The sequence below is a fragment of the Haemorhous mexicanus genome, chromosome 2 (genome assembly GCF_027477595.1).
Source record: "Haemorhous mexicanus isolate bHaeMex1 chromosome 2, bHaeMex1.pri, whole genome shotgun sequence".
NCBI classification, from domain to species: Eukaryota; Metazoa; Chordata; class Aves; order Passeriformes; family Fringillidae; genus Haemorhous; species Haemorhous mexicanus.
The window spans coordinates 72,251,573-72,268,833 of NC_082342.1; the positions used below are offsets into that span (position 1 = coordinate 72,251,573).

The following is a 17,261-nucleotide window of genomic DNA, read 5'->3' on the forward strand; positions in this document are numbered from 1 at the left end:
AATCACTGTTAAAAGCAAAGAACATCTTGAAAAGAATCATCCAGACAGAGCAATGAAACTGCTGGTTTCACTAACATCCTTTTAAACAAGCATGGCAGTAACAGAAGGAATCTACAAGCATCAAGAACATAAAAGGTTTGAAACAAAGAGAAACTGTAACCAGTACTTAAGCAGTCAAAAGTTGACAGAATTATGGGCCAAGCACAGGTACATCAAAGCTTCAGAGGGCACATAATATAATGACTGAGTCAGAAAGTTCCATTGCAGAAAAATGGCACAGCTAAGTATTAAGAGTATACTCATACCTGTTTAATAATGAAGGTAAGGAGTTATATTTATAATTTCTAAAAGTTTACCCTACACAATGCTTGAGGATGTTAGAACCTGTGTAAAAGTATAAGAGCAGTTGATTGAAACTACAATGTAAAGTCTGCTCCAGAGATGACACACTGGAAAAAATACAACTGAGTGCATCACAGGCTCCTATGAAGACAAATGTTCATCTGTTTGAGGAACAGAGATAAGATGTATAAAGTATGATTATTAATGGTTATCTGCTGTAGTTAACACATAAAACCAAATCATACAATTTCCATGTGAATGATGTGTACTTGCATTTAGGAGTATCACTATGTGTTTACTAAAGGTGCTAGTCAGTATTGGGAAAGAGGAACTGCTGGTGCTTCTGAACTCACCCAAGCCCTCTTATCACATGTGGGTCCAGCTACAACACTTTCAGTGTTTCTACTACCATCTTCACCATATCAGCAGTAAGGCTGACATGAGAGCATTCATGATAGAGTATTTTGGGAGGGCACTCTTTCCACGACATGCTATAGTATCTCATAGTGCAGTCCCCAAGACTAGCAAGATAACCAAAAGATTTCCAACAAGGAACGAACCAGAAGCATTTAAAAATTAGTACAAATAATTAAGAGTTTAGGCAGTCTCAGTTAAGACCACATGTCCTCAATTTTCCAGAACAAATATGTATTTAAGCATAATCAGGGACAATTTCATGTTCCTTAGGTTCTTCAGTGTTGGGTTGGGTTTTTTTTCCCTTTAACTATACTTCTCTTGTCACTCTCAGCTGAAACAAGACATTCTTCTTTCAACACTGAGAGTTGAGAATAAGAGAGTCCACTAATCTGGTAATCTAACCACATTATAAATACATGATTGCAACATGTACTCCTATTTCAGCGTGTGGGGTTTTTTCTTCTGACAAAGAGTGATTGAACTAGTGGGGTTTTTTCTTCTGACAAAGAGTGATTGAACTAGAAGGCTTCTGAAAGAAAACTTGGCTACTAAGTTTTGCTATGAACTGTAATATTAAATCTTATGAGCATCAAGACAAATGTGTTAGTATACAAAGTGGAAATAATATAAAATTATGCTTAAATATAGTGAAAATTAAGTACCTATTTCAATGCCATCTATAGTAACATGAATGGTATAGAGACCAACAGCTCCAGGAGTCCAGTTTGCACAGTATGTACCATCATTATTGACTCTGATCAACATGTTTTCACTGGGTCTAGGCATAAACAAAACAATTAAAATCAATCAATCAAATATAATGATTAGTATAATGCTTATTTTGGAAATTACTCTTTTTTTTTTGAGCAGATCATGTAAATACAATTTTTCCCTTTCCAATGTACTAACCTCTTATTATTTACTATGAAAATAATAATCCCCTATTCCACATTTATTTATAGCAAATGATAAAAACACATTCAAAGAGTAGCTAATACAAATAAGGAAACAACATTAGAACAATTAAGAAAAAAAAGATTTCAAATAAAATTGCTACATGTAAGAAAACATAATACTTGACTGTTTTTCTACCTTTAGACATGATTATCTGTCACTCACACTTGGGAGTCTGGGTGTAAGCAGAAGTGTCAGGACATGTTAATTTAAGCTCCCATCCAAAAGAAATTTTTTAATGTTTACCTCTTTGGTGTTGGTGAAGCAAAACGTAGTTCTTCAAAGGAATAATTTTCATATGCCTATACACAGATTAAATTCAAACACAAAACCAACAGTTATACCAGTGTCTTGAATACCAGAAAGCAGAGCATTTTCTTCAAGAACACATCAAGAAGCATTGATCAGGCAATCAAAAATTAATTTCAAAACACATAAATAAATATGCACACAGGAAAGAGTATCTTCACTGTCTCATTAAACAGCCATCATTTAGATAAGAAAGATTGCTACTGCTAACAAAAACCTTTATAAATATTTGAATCTTTTCAAATCTGACTTGTATAAAACCCTATTGAACCCAGGCAGTGCACTGAAGATTGTGTGAAGATAAGAAAGCAAACCAGCCCAGGGGCTTTATCAAAGAAATTTCACATCCTTTTTCTTTCAACTCCAAGTGAAGATGAAATTCCCTGAACATTCAGTTGATACTTCCATTGACTTCCACTACAAAAAAGACCTGGTTCACTTCCATAGCATCTTGTGAAATCATTGCTCTGAAAAGCCCCCTAAGAAAACAGAGCTAGTCCTAGGAATGCACAAAGTCCCTCAGCAAGAATCTCTCTAGGCTGCAATAGCTGCTGAGTTACCAGATTCCCCTGTTAATCAAAACCAGAAAAAGGCAGGATAAGAACCTTAGAACATATAATGCAGATCAGCCATTTTGGGTCCCTGTATAAAGATATAGTTTTGGGTATCAGTCTCCCAAACATATCATAATTTATTATATATATATTTATGAAGGGAGATTTTATAATCATATTTAGGTGTTTGTTTCAAGTACTCATACAATGTGCAGGTTGATGTAAAATTAAAGTATCAGGGGATGTCTTCATTTTACACTGAGAAGAGTGTGCTTAATAATGCAGGCAGGGAAATAGAACAGAATATTTACAATGCCTTGACTTCATTAAGTTTTGGATGGAAAGGACTTAAATTGAAAGGAACCTTGGGAAGATTCTCTGGAAAAGCACTAAATACGGAAATCAAGCACGTTTCAACAAAAGAGATGCTTTCTAAATTTAACCTTAGTGTCTTTTTACTTCTACCTTTATAAAGGTTTATACTGTTATTACCTTTTAGGAGGATTTTAAATGAATCCTTCCATTTTCATTTTCCCTTAGCCTTATTTCAGTTAAAGAATGATTACACATTAACTAGCTGATATTAAGCATTCCTCATTCCATCAAATCTACAGAAGAGTTTTTCAACACCCTACACTTGCACCACTGTAATTTTCCCTAAAGCATCTTATGCATTACAAGATATACAATTCTAAGAGTTTTGTGAGCAGATTTGACACCTATCGCTGGAAAAGAAACAGATCATCTAAGCCCTAATTTGGGATAAATAATTTATTTCTGCCTCCCTTCAAGTTACTTTTAAAAGAAGCATCAAACCAAGAAGTGATGTTTGCACTAGCCCAAATAAAAATGCCAAAATCACACCTTGATATGCACATGATCTAGCAAGTTCTTAAACCATTTGTTGTACACTACATTGATTTAATAGTTATTTCACTGATCTATTAAGACACTATTCAGTGCCCAGCTGCACTATTTACACACAGGTACTGCAACATTATTCTTTGCCTCTAAAAGGTGCTAGTTTGCTGGTTCTGCCCCCACAACAAATCCATTCTCTGGATTATGCTAAGTATTATCCTTCTCTACCCTGCTGGCTAATCCTGTCTCATTAAGCTGTGCAACTGTTAGTTGTACACAACGTCACATCTCTTAACTGGGTCAGTATGGTACACATATGTAAATTTACTGCATGTGCTACAATATACTCAATCAAATCAACACTAGCTGCTCAGTTTTCACTTCTTTAAAAACTGTCCCTGGCTAAGTGTCTGAGCTGATCCATTCAACAGTGGTTAATTTCATTAGATGCTGCTTAATACATATGCATTGATATATAAATCATTTGTATGCCGTTTTTTACTACGCTAATCTCTTATTTTTTCCTGGTTTTCTATTTCCCCTGCTCTAGTTTAAAGTAAGCGTTCACTGCAACACTCCAACTCCATATAAATAAAAATACTGGTTTAACTTTCCCTTCACCATTTTAATATCTGTTGTTATTTCTCCTGCATGACTCCAATTAATTTGTTAATCTGTTTAATAAAAATCAAAGACAACTTTCCTTTTTATGCTAATCCAATCTAACTGCTTTAGAGTTTAAGCAACTGGCCTTTTTGATGTAGTTCCTTTATTGCTGAACTAATATTAATCAAAGTCATTTGCATTGAATATATTTTCAGATTGAGACCAAAGTAAACATACATTTTTCCTTCTCTGCTGCATACCTTTACACACTTTGAATGCTGAATTCTACAGTTACATTGCCAAAATTGCATTAACTTACCTTCATCATTGTAATAGCAATATACCGAGCTTCTTTTACTATCATTGGCTCATAGGAGGAATCAAGCTTTGGTGAAGGAAGTCCTCCAAAGGTCATATCACTGCTAGGGGAAACAGCTGTTGCAGGACTGCCTGGTATCCTCTGTACTTTTTTAACTTGCTCTTGTTGCAAAGATGTTTTTTTCTGAGAAACAGGAATAGCTTTGACTTCCACCTGTAATAAGACGTGGAAGAGGGAATATGATTTAGTGAGAAAACAAACACACACATTCTTTTAAATTTGATCACAGCTGTAAATCCAGCTGTGTCAATTCCCAATGTATCTACATTTAACCTGCAAAGCCAAACACAGCATCTTGGGAAGCCCTTGGGAAGCCCACAGCATCTTGGGAAGATGCCAATGGGCAGGGGAGAAGCACCCAACTGACTCCACCATCAGCACAGGCTGGTATCACTTCTGCCAGTCCCAGAGCACTCCCTGGCTGGCAGCACACAGTCTGGTATGCCTAGGGAAGTTTTCCCAGAACAGAAAAGTGCAACAAAGGAGAAAGAAACTCTTCCAAGAGAGTGCAAAGAATTACAATGTGGATCATCATGGCCACGAGATCTGGATCAGCAATGGCCAGACTGAATCCTGGCTGGCTCTGCCACCTCACAGCCAGCACTGCACATTTATATTGTGCTCTTCAATGCATGTTTTAACTGACTTTTCCCCCCAGAGGTAGCATGGGTCTCCGTTAGTGCAGGCAACAGCTAGCAGTACACAATTTTCTGAGAAAGACAGACAGACTACCTGGAAAATAAGTTTATATGTTATTCATCTGAAATCTGCAATATTAAACACTGCTGCTTTCACACACAGTATTATCAAAATTTGATTTAATTTACCAAAAGTTACATCACTGCATTGCACACTGAATGAGTCCTGAAGAATAATTTAATTGAATTAAGGTTTTTGTCACTTCAATACATCTGTGAACAGCAATTAAATAATAAAACCAGTAATAATTTTAACAATATTTTTACATATCTTTTTCCTGATTGATGGAATAAAATCACTACTGAGAGTCTTTCACTTGTTCTGTCACTAATTTAAGTCAGTAATCAGACAAATTTCACTCAAGCAGTGTTTGTGATTAAGTTGATTCTTGTGTGACTGATGTAGAACTGCTGCTCATTATTAGGTTTACAGCTCATTGTAAAAAAACTCAATTATTATATCATATACAAAGAACAGATTTGAGAGCTTTTCTCACAAGAAATCATGCCTTTGTAAAAAGTATTTCATCTACACTTGGGCTTGAACAAAACCAACTACTGTACAGTAGTAGTGGGCTTTAAAAAACAGAAGTAACCTAATTTATTAGAACATGAAAACCATTTTGTGTTTGTTTTGTTTGCATTGCTTTACTACTTCAAATCAAGCAGCCTACTTTTATACATTCCACATAGGTTTTACCCCAAAATGCACAAAATTCTCCTAACTCTACCTGAGGCTTTCAAGAACACCTCCTTTCCACTTCTGAAAAACAGTGGTTAACTGAAGAGGCTGAAAGAAAACACAGGAACACCAGTCCCTGCTAGTTATCCTTATTAACTGCAAGGACTACAGGAACATCCAAGTATTAGAAACAAAAAAGGCAACAGTACTGTTCTAGTCTAAAATAGAGTAACTAAAAGGTGGTCCATCACTGTGCTTCTGATTCTTTTTCCCATCACGAAGTCTATGGTTTGTAACACTCTTTCTTGGCTTACAAATTAAAAAATGGATTCTTGTCACCTTAATACATCCCCACCATCCAACCTCACTCATGACTGATTATTTATGCAACTACACATGTGTGGTTCATTACAGGCAAGTTATGAATTTCATGAAATGATGGTGGCATAATACAGAATTTGGCAGGTTTGTGGATTTAGAGGTAAGAAAGTCAGATTACAATGAATTTATGAATGCCACTTTCTGTCCTATACAAGAGTATTCTGTGGAATACCTAAAATAAAAACTAAAAGACAACAAGATGAAGCAGAACAGCCAAGATTACAATAATTACCTTCATATTAGGAACATGAACAACTTCCCCATACTGGTCTTTTGTTTGTACTGTAATAACAGTTGGCCAACCACACCGGATGTCATCCTTATTCAAAATCAATGATGTTTTTTGAGGATCAGCATATGAATCTGGCTGCAGCCACCTACAGCAAAGAAAACCACCCAACATTAAAATCTTTTACAGCCTCCAAAAGACAGATTCTTACTCTGTACAAATGTGACACAGAGCTAAGAAAAGACACAGAACATCTGAATGCCTACATGCTTTTAACTAATGTATTAATGGAAACAATTTAGCCAAAAAGTTTTACTCAACTAATATTTAAAATAAGTATGACAGTTCTATAGCCAGTTAAATGGACAAGCAACAGTGCAGTTTTACCTTGCAAGTCGTCCACCACTTGATCCTGGTACACAAGCAATGAAATCTTCCAGAAACGACTGCTCGTTGCTTTGTACCTGCAGGGGAAGACTTCCTTCGAGAGCTTCCAAAATGGTTGGGGAGTGAGACAGTGCCAAGCCTTTCCCAAGAATGCCTGAGTGAGCTTTGCACACCTTTTTGGATTTTTTTTGGCAGAGGTTGGGGGTGAAAAAAGAGACATAGAACAGCTTTTCAGTAACATGTTCACATTTTCCCATAATGTGACACAATTGGTAAAAAACATTTTGAGCATTTAAAACCATTCAAGAAGAATAAACTTTACCCTGATAAAAGCTTTAGAAAAAGCCATCACAGTCTATTGAACAATAATTTATGCCAAGAGAGGTTAAATGACCTTGAGTTGAGGGAAATTCAGCATTAAGTCCCATTGTACTCAACAAAAGGCCATCAGCAAACCAGAACAACTGCAATCGTACTATTTGAGACTTGATTAACATCACTGCTCAGCTGAAAAAGTTATTTTATTTCTCTACTTACAAAGATATGTAAAAGACTGATTTTGGTAACATTTAAAACTTGCCAAACACTGCAACCTCAGCCAAACATATTTTGAAATACTTTGTCATCTAATGTTCTATGTGACGTATTTTTTTCCAAGCAGATTCATTATAAAAAATGATTTCATTTAAATACTAAAATTCTGTATGATTTTCTTAAACTGTCAAATAATAAGCTGGATTCCATTCTAGTATAAAAGCCTTACAAATTATTTTCTTCTGTAGCAGTCAGTTTCAATGCAATTATGCATTGAAACAATGCTAAGTACATTGCAATGGATAAAAAGCTGCAGCATACCTGTAAGGCAGCCTCTTCAAGTATCTCAAGATCCTCTTCAAACTCACTACCTGCTGGAAAAATAAACCAGTTATATCATCTACATATTGCAGAATATAAGATTCAATTCTGTTTTGTGAAGATTTTTATATTACAGATTTCAAGTCTGCATAATGATGCATCATACTGTTCAATCAGCAGCTGAAATACTAATATTTATAAATAACATAGTAAACATGCAGTACTGTGTAGTTCAGTGCACACACAAATGAACAATGTAACTTACAGAGAACAAAAATTTGGTGCTTCTCTTTTTATCTCCAAGGCACTATGTATGGCAAGTCTTTGGATGTGACTAGATACTTTCAGAAAGATTTTGAGAGGTCAAGGTGGTTTATGGGAAGCAGTATCTCTAAATATGCAACAGCTGCTCCCTTTTAAGAGCTTATCTTTGTAAAATTTTTTGAAAACCTGACAAACTGCACAATTTCATGAATTATGATTGTTCCTAAAACACAAAGCTCAAATACTTAGTATTACACAGTATTTCTTTCTCACAAATCCAACTCCAAAGCCTGATTCCAGGATGACCAGAATTGCCAAACACAGTCTTTTAACAGAGGGGTGAAACAGAAAAGGTTACCATATTTCTACTCTCTTTTAAAAACATGTCAGGCAATTCTACTAGTCAGAAGAGAGAGAAATAAGAAAACCAAGTTCCAAGGCAAATTTTAAAATTAAAATAAATACAGACATCTAAAAACTGCTCTCAGAAATAAACTACTGCCAGATTTGACACAATTAAGAATGTAGTAATACAAAATACAAAAACCAATTTCACACTGCTGTTGAAGTCAGATCTTGGTCATAGTCCAGATCTCTCTCTTGGGAAGAAGTATCTTAAATTCATGTCTTGAAGTGGCAAGAAGGAAGAAGAACCATTTGAACATGCTAACTTGAACACTATTTGGGTGTAACTCTCAAAGATACTTTTCCTGATATGTGAAGAAAGCACTTTCTGGTCCATCTTCCTTCAGAGCAAAACAGGCTTAACCTTGTTAGGTCCTTCAAAACACTTTTATTCCTAATATTTCTAGAGGAATAGTCCCACAAATATTTGACTCTGCACACTGAATATACCCACTACAACAATTACTGAAAAGTAAAACTGTAGAAATTATAACAAAGTATGAAAAGTCTACTAAAAGGGGCCTTTTCTGTGTGTATCCATTACAAGAAAGTCTTTTATATGATTATTGATTCTATTATTCTCTGTAGGTTTTTCTTAAGGGACACTCTCACACAAGTAAGGTAACAGTGCTCTGCAGATTAGGAATGACAGTATTAAAGAGGCATTTCACTTGCAGCAAAAAGGTAGAAGATACATAACCTAGGATGCAGAAAAAAGAAAAAAAAGTCTGATGCTAAGGAATTTAAATGTTGCTCTAGAAAACCACAGCTTTACCACTCTTTCTGCCACAGTGTTTTTCTGAGACACCAGACAAAACACCAAAGCAAAACTGCACACAGCTGAAAACCATTTTAAAAGGCTGCACAGTAGTTTCCATTTGCAAATACTACCACCATTGACTATAATTCCCCAGTTTTGTTTACCCAGAGCGTCTAGTGGTCTTGGAGAGAAACAATACACTTATATAGCACAAGCACTGTAATCTTACCAGCAACATTAACAGACTTGGTTGAAGTTCTTGAGTTGATGTTAGATAAACAGTCAGACAAATCAATTGCCATTAGATCAGTCATCAAGAAACTCCTTAGAGGCAATGCACCTATCCCTCCTCTCTTGCAGATCATAAACAACCACTTTTGTATGCAGCTGTGACTGCGTAGGTAACCTCACTGAATATTTTGTTTCAAATTTCTATTGGATTGCATAAAGTCAATCTATGTGTCACCCTTTGTATTTCAGGCATTTTAACAGAACAAATATAAAAAGCTCCCAAGAGAGAAGGACAAAGTATTGCAAAATATGGGAGATTAAGTTACAAGGATTTCAATCTTTTGGTTGTTGTTGCGCAGAAGAACAGCAAAACTAAGAGAAGTCAACAAAACTAAGGAGCTTGAGGAATAAGAGAGGAGGGCACTATTTAACCTGAAGAATTGCCTGTACTTTGGAGAGTGAAATACAGATCTACTAGTGCAATTGAGGTGCCTCCTTACAACATAAAGGAAGAAATTTGTAAACAATCCAAATACACAAGCAAAATACTGGATTAAAAATACAAAGAAGGTTTTGTGATTAGAAGGCCACACTGATCACTGCTCTCCTGCTCATCAATCCACACTTCCAGTGTAACAGTATCTGAGCTTTGATTTGTGCCCCTAAATGAAAATGATCAGAGAGATATCCTATTATAAATTATGACCCTGTTTTTCCTATATGCTGGTGCTATTTAAAAGAAATTATATTACTCATAATACAGAATTAGAAGTTCTAACGCATCATTGGAAGTTCTAATTCCATCTCCATATCCATTAATTTCCACAAACTCATTTTTCCTTACATTTTAAATTGCAGCTGGGTTACTACAAACCTCTCTTTGCAGCATCTGCTGTAAAAGCATGTGATTTCTTTTCTAATAGTAAAAAAAAAAAAAGGCTGCAGTAGAAATATTATTAGCTATAAGGTCTACCGACGAAATGGTTACTTTCAACTTAAAGTTACTTTTTTAAAGTTTTGCAGTTCAATGCTGCAGGTATTTTTTCATACAGAGAGGTGTGAAGAGTGGGAAGAAAAAAAACAGTGAAAGAGAAATACAAATATGATACCTGCACATTTAGGAAGTACCACGAGGAAACTGTGGGACACAGTTCATACAGTCATACACTACCTGTGGATGGGGTGAGTTCATTCAAATTTAAATGACCATGTCTCCCTCCTCCCCATATACACACAAAGAGAACAAGGTAAGCAAAAAATACTGCCAGCTTTACTGTTTGATTAATTCAGTTTGAAGACACAATTTTGTATTATTATCTCTAATTAAAAGCAACAATAAGATTTGAATGCACTATTAATTCAGAAAACATGGACAATGATGAAAAAATGAAGTATGTTCTTACCAATAGGAAGTGCTAAATCTTTCTTCATCAAAGCTGCTGCACATGATCCTCCTAAATTTGCCAGTTCTTTCTCCAGCTGAATAATACCCTTCAAAATAAAAAAAAATTAAAACAAAATTAGTGTCTCAGAAAACAGGACAATAAATCCATTTTTCTGACATTGTTTTCTATTAAGAAATACTGTATGTCCCAGTTTGAAGCTTCTCAGCAATGTATTTCTTGTCATACAGCCACTGCCATGTTTTGCTGTGACACAGGACAGTGTACAAAAATTTTTAGAATAAAAAGGCATGTTTGAAAACAATTACTTACAACCATTCTTTAGATGATAGACTTAAGGTATTAGCTAGCAATGTTTTAGCATTGAGCATTAAAAACATGCCAGCAGCTTTGTTTGCAAATGCTTTAAAGAAAAAGAATTACATGAATCTACATGGGTATTTTTGAATAGAAATAACTTTTGCTTAAGCAAACACAGACTAATTAGATCATCTGTAGAAATTATAAATCTGATTCTGCTGAAAGCCAGTAAAACCATAGATAATAATCTCATGGTATGTGTTCTTATCTGATATGTAAAGAAATTCCAAAGAACCTGACATTCTGAAAATCTGAAGACATGATTTAGCTTGAGCCAAATCCAGGAATAAGATGAGGTAAGTCTTCTATAAATGCTGCAGTGTAAGCAGGATGCAGACCTTGCGAAATCCACATGAAGGAACAGGGCCAAAGACTCCCAGGACAATGGAAGACTTATTTTTCTGGATGTAGTATAAAACATATTAAGTGTTTTCCGTAATCTCTTATACCAAAAGAAAGAACTGGGTCAAGGATGTGCAGAAATCTGATCGTCCCTTTGCAATAAACAGTGGTGGAAATGACTCATGTCCTTAGAGCTAAAATGAGGAGACTACTGGGTAAAACCTGAGGTAGCCTAAATGCACACAGCATTTCCAAGGAGTCTGAGAGTTCTTGTCTAAATGAGCACTGGAAAATAATGCAAGTATGTCATTCAATAGGCAGTGACAGTAAAAAGCCCCACATCTTGGATCTTTGGTGCAAGAGTAGGCCAGAATTTCAGGAAATCTTGTATCCCACTGACATACAAGATAAAACCACACTATGTTTTTGCAGAGTGCAACAAACAATGCAAAACCCCATTTCAATGTTCTCCTGATTAAAGAATTCCAAATTAATAATGCCCTTAGCAAAAAAATGTTATTACTTTTATATAAATAATCTAAAAATATTTTGCTAATGTCACTTAGCCATAAGTGGAAATACAAATTTTTTTACTGTCAAAAAATTTATTAGATGATTTATTAGGTGAAGCAATTATAACTACCTTGCTTTTTCCCTTACCTCATCACTTCCTGGACTAAATTCATATCCAATTGCGTAACATTTGAAGCCATAAAAACAAGCTTTTTCATCTTTCACATAGTCTGATGCAGTCTCCAGAGAAAAAAGTGCTTCATTCCCTTTGAGAAGTAAAAGGATAAATTAAATGAATAATATATTCCTCCTCTTTTTGTGTTTTTCTTTTACGCAAGTATATATGAAACCCAGCTTTCACAGGTAAAATGTGAATTAAAAACAAGCAGATCAATACTTCAAGCAAGACATCTACTATAGACACAATTAACTTGCCAGCTGGGATAAAGACCCTTCTTTAACTCTGTTTGCCAAGATAATTCTGCAGAAAAAGCAAACTTCCTTTAATTATTGCAGTGACACACATTACTAGTAATTACATCAGTATCTGTGTTTTACCTGGCAATACCAATACCATGGTAGGCCATCCTGAAGATCCAGAGAACTTTTTCAGTTCTATCCATGAATTAAGGTTCTCATGAACAGAGGTATGCTTTGGTCCAAATCCCAGACTCTGTGCAATTCTGACAGGAATTAGTAAACGAAGAACATCCTCTGATTGAGCGGTGCCACACTGAGTGTCAAACTCTATTGTTATCCACCTGACACATTCAGGAAAAGTCACCTAAAACAAAGCAATAAGTTAATTATGCCCAAGCTTTTGGGGTTCTTGGTTTTTTTTTTTTTACATTTACTTCTTCATTTCCATTTGGCCTTAACTCTGATTTAGTCTACAGAAGTGATTTCATTATGAAATTCTGCACAATTGTTTTGTTATTCTTTTAATTAACATTAACCTAATTTATTCCTTGAAATTTATGTACACCTGAGATGCTTTGCACTTCACTCAATTAGAATCCTGCCTTATAACTCAATATTCCCTTTAAGTATTTGCACTGGCACCACTTGTAATTGCTTTCAAGAATTCTGTACAGGTTCATTGAACAAAACAACCACAGACTACTACACACACTGAACTCTCAGATACCTTTTTCAAACTCAAACTTCAATGAACATAATGAATACTTGTTTTGTGCAATCCCAGAAAAGTACAGAGCAGCTGAATACCACTAGTGAATGTGGCCTGCAGTACAATAGTATATAGCTACAGAAATTCAAATGCAGTACCTACTAAACCCAAGGCTTTAGACATGCTCCATAAACTTTTAGGACACAAGTAAGCATTACTGCACCAAGATGATCACATGGTAACTACATTTTCTGCAGTGGATGTCTTGCTGTCTCACAGGACAAGCACTGGAATAGTAGAATAATAATTTATGTTCAGGCTCTTGATTATAGCTTTGCTACTTCTGGATCTTAATTTGACTAGAACTGACTTTATGTATTCTTATAAAACATTGTTAAAACATTAGGTAAGAAAATCTGATATGTGATTATATACTCTATACGTAAAGACTTTGAACTTCTACAACCTCTACAGTTAGAGCAAAGAAACTGTATGACAGCAGAAAAATCTAAGACTATGCAAATTTAGGGATTTAGAGCAGATAGCTGAATTAGGGGGTTAAAACTTCACTATACTTGACGTAGAGTTTTGTCCAAAAAGCAGTATAGCAATAATATAATAATATGTTTTCTATATTAGACAATATTAATTATAATCTACGGCAACAATTTTTCAGATAGCAAATGCTGACTCAAGAAAACTCATGTGTAAAGCTTTTAAGAAGCAGCATGTCCACTTAGAAATGGTGCTCACCTTATAGTGTGTAACAGAGGCAGGTTTATAGGGGTGCTCACTTTCTACGACAGCATAGTGATTGGAGGTAGTACAAGCTGAAAGCCCTTGCTCTGGCTGGTTTCCAGTGGTGCTGTCTGTAGACTGATTTGGGTTAAAAGCTGGAGGGGCGTATTTCTGATTCAGAACTGCCACGGAAGGAAGCAGCTGTTGTACCAGGCCAAAGACCTCAACAGCAACCTGTAACATAACACCACATGTGTTATTACAAAGTCTTATAAATTGGTGAAAACAATACTCTAATACTTAAAATTCTCTTCAATGGTTGATTGAACATTTTCAGAATATCACTAATAGCAATTCATTCCATCATTTTGCAATTCTGCATCTACACAATCCTAACAGAAAAAGCAGCAGTACATTAATCTCCTCTTGGAGCCACACCAAACCTGAAACAAGAATCTGCATATAACTGTGATATCCTTTCCCTAAAATAGCGTCTACTAAAACCTTAAACAATAACAAACAGTAAGTACAAGTTCACAGAAAGTAAATACCACACTAAAGCCAAAACCCACTTAAACTCTATAGCCATATTAATATTTATTTTAATATTAATATTATGTTCCCTGGGATCTTCACTTCATTTTCTAAGCAGATGAACAGTTCTACAGCAAAGCACTTGGTTGTTTCAAATCTCAGTTCCATGAAGAAACAAGGTAACTAAAATCTGACATTGTCTTTCATGACATGTCTGCTGCATTTTAAGTGGTCACTTCTATTTCCTCCCCTTTTAAAAAAAACGTCAAAAAACATCTTAGAGCTCATGAAAAAGCAATAAAACTTAATAGTGTATACTAGTTAAGGATTATTGACATTTGCAGATCTAATAACAGATCTCAAGAGTGTCCCAGACCAGGCACATGCAAGAAATGCCATGGCACTGGAAAGAAATGTTCTTTTATTTACAGCTGACATCTTTCAAACTCTAAATTTGACAGAAATAATCTTAATTTAATGAGCAAATGCTTCTGCTCTTCACCGTAAGAATAATATTTATATAAAATAAAAAAATTTCATCCCCCCCAATGTTGATCAATGAGTTGTAAATTACATTTTTCTCATTCCTTATCTTTTCCTACTACTAAAGCCTCTCATATTTCTCGGCTTCCTTAAGGTATTTTTGTTATCATGTTTTCAATTCATGTTAAAAAAAAGGTCATTACATGTCTTGTAAATTCTTGACTCATGGACAATTCATGACTCATCAAATATAAACCTATAAACCACTAATTCACAGAATAGTAAGAAATCAAGATGGTCAAATTTTCAGAGTAAACCTTTTCCTTGCATAACATTCATACATTTATTCAGTAATTTCTCTTGAGTAGTATACCTTGGGAATGGCTGCTGCTACTGGTCCTATGTAGGCTATGATGAGAGGAAGCAGCATTGAAAACAGACTGGAAGAACTGAGTAATTCTGGAATGTCTTCAGCTAAATAAAGATAATTAGAACAGAGGTATTATTAATAAACATGCTGTCGTTCAAAGCACATCTTATTTTTCTGGTTTGCCCCTTGTAAGTTAAACTTCTATTTCCCAGACTATTTTTACTTCAAATGTTTTCATTGTTTAGGCACTGAATTCTGAGTCTGCCAAGTCCACCCAAGATAAATATATAACTATATATAGTTCTCTGTTGAAAAGTGTCCTTCTCCTGGAGCATTATTTTATTGCATTCTTTGCCATTTTGTGAAGCTGTGTTCATATTTTTTACAGCATAAGTTAGCACAACAGTCCTCCCAGCCCTTCAAAATGAGCTTTATAGCACTATGTAATATGCTGAACATTTTGGCTGATATCTACATTTCTCACAAAGGGATGTTTAAGTGCTTAAATATTAATTACATTAACCAGTCCTACTGATTACAACCTCTGTGCAAAACACTGAGGAAATGTGCAACTAACCTGACATAAAACATCTTTAGGAAATAAAGAATCTTACCATATGATACTTGCTAAATTAATGAGCAAATTTATACAAAGTATCTGCATATGCTATCACAAGCACAATTCAATGACATAAAAGTTACTCACAGTTGGATACCTACAGGAATGAAAGGTTAGAAAAACATTCTTTCGAAAGCAAAAGAGAAACATCACAGCTCTTGTATTCAGGTGCTATTCTACTATTATGGCTTGCTAGCAAAGTAAAAAGTTTTGAAAAGTAAAGTAAATTTTTCCAAGCCTTACCATCTACAGCAAGAGCTCTGTGCAACAAGTCTTTGGCTGCTCGTACAACAGCACTCACGACAGAAAGAGCCCTGCTACAGTTTTTGTCTTCTTCATTAGCTTTGTTCAACAACTGTGACTGCAGATCACCATCATACTCACTCCTGGACAGTGGATTAAGTTAAAGTAAGTTCACAAATACAAAATTACATTAAAAAAAAACTACTGACTAATTTTTGGCATAGAATAAGCAAAACAATTTTTGATAAAGCAATAAAAAACCACAGAGAAACCATGGAGGATATTTTGGAGGAAATGTGTCACTGTTAGTCCTTTGCAAGAACTTCATTTGGCAAAAAGTATAAAAAGCATTTTCCTGCAATGTTTCTTTTCTCTAAATGCCTTTTAAACCACAGAATTAATTGCCATACTCTTCCAAAGCAAGTTCCCTCTCTTGGAAAAAGAGCAATGTTAAATACTTCACAGAAACAAGTAAAACTTTCTTAATGGATATTTCTGCATTTTTGTAAAAGACAATGATTCTCCCTGCTTATTTCAAAGATTATTATGGCTTTGAAATAGTCTTGGGCTTACCCAAGACTTACCAAACAAACAGTTCTTTTAAATCCACTCTGTGTATCAAATTAGGCTCTCCTAAACATCATGCATGCAACCATTTCAATAAGGTTTGATTTGCTTTTTCAAAGCTATCAAATGACAATTAAAAACTAATTCAAGTCTTCAATATGATAGTGATTAAGCCTTGGCACAGAGAAATAAAATCACTTAGTCAACATGTAAAACAAAATATACCATTTTCTTTTGGATATCTTTTTTTTGTCCAGTGTATTATTTCAGGACTAGCACCTCAGAATGTTAAGATATTTTACTCTGAGCAGTTCAGTGAACAAGGATCTCTCTCCTTCTCTGTCATGTGAATCAATGATTATTACAAAAGATTATGTTTTCTCAAAGTGTCCTAGAATTGTGACTTTGCTGTCAGCCTCAAGCCTTTTTCATTTGAATTTTTTAGTGACTGACAATAAGTGCAATTCAACTTGGGTACTTTTCCAACAAATCCCTCCAAAACTTTTCTGCTTACCAAAAGTGTGTTAACTTCTGTATGTGGTCTTTCTTTGCATATGCCTAAGAAACAGTTCTATTGATATCTGAGCAGCCTCCAAACAAAATCAAGTGTGACTTTTACAACCTGCTCAATAATAGTTGACTGAAC

The 17,261-nt window shown here is 35.0% G+C and overlaps 1 protein-coding gene across 16 annotated transcripts in view; it reads right to left on the bottom strand.

Annotated features, from left to right (window-relative positions):
* The window catches only part of MYCBP2 (MYC binding protein 2), a 169,052-nt gene that overhangs the window by 61,001 nt on the left and 90,790 nt on the right, over positions 1-17,261 (bottom strand). For 13 of the 16 annotated variants that reach the window (XM_059839180.1, XM_059839171.1, XM_059839182.1 and 10 more), the window contains 12 exons: positions 16,049-16,191; positions 15,190-15,290; positions 13,815-14,033; positions 12,491-12,716; positions 12,080-12,198; positions 10,718-10,805; positions 7,655-7,707; positions 6,800-6,972; positions 6,416-6,560; positions 4,363-4,575; positions 1,960-2,015; positions 1,422-1,537 (listed from right to left, as the gene is read on the bottom strand). In XM_059839180.1, coding sequence (XP_059695163.1) covers positions 1,422-1,537; positions 1,960-2,015; positions 4,363-4,575; positions 6,416-6,560; positions 6,800-6,972; positions 7,655-7,707; positions 10,718-10,805; positions 12,080-12,198; positions 12,491-12,716; positions 13,815-14,033; positions 15,190-15,290; positions 16,049-16,191 — 1,652 coding nt within the window. The remainder of the gene's footprint in view (positions 1-1,421; positions 1,538-1,959; positions 2,016-4,362; positions 4,576-6,415; positions 6,561-6,799; positions 6,973-7,654; positions 7,708-10,717; positions 10,806-12,079; positions 12,199-12,490; positions 12,717-13,814; positions 14,034-15,189; positions 15,291-16,048; positions 16,192-17,261) is intronic. The other 3 variants (XM_059839176.1, XM_059839184.1, XM_059839168.1) reach the window with 1 other exon arrangement.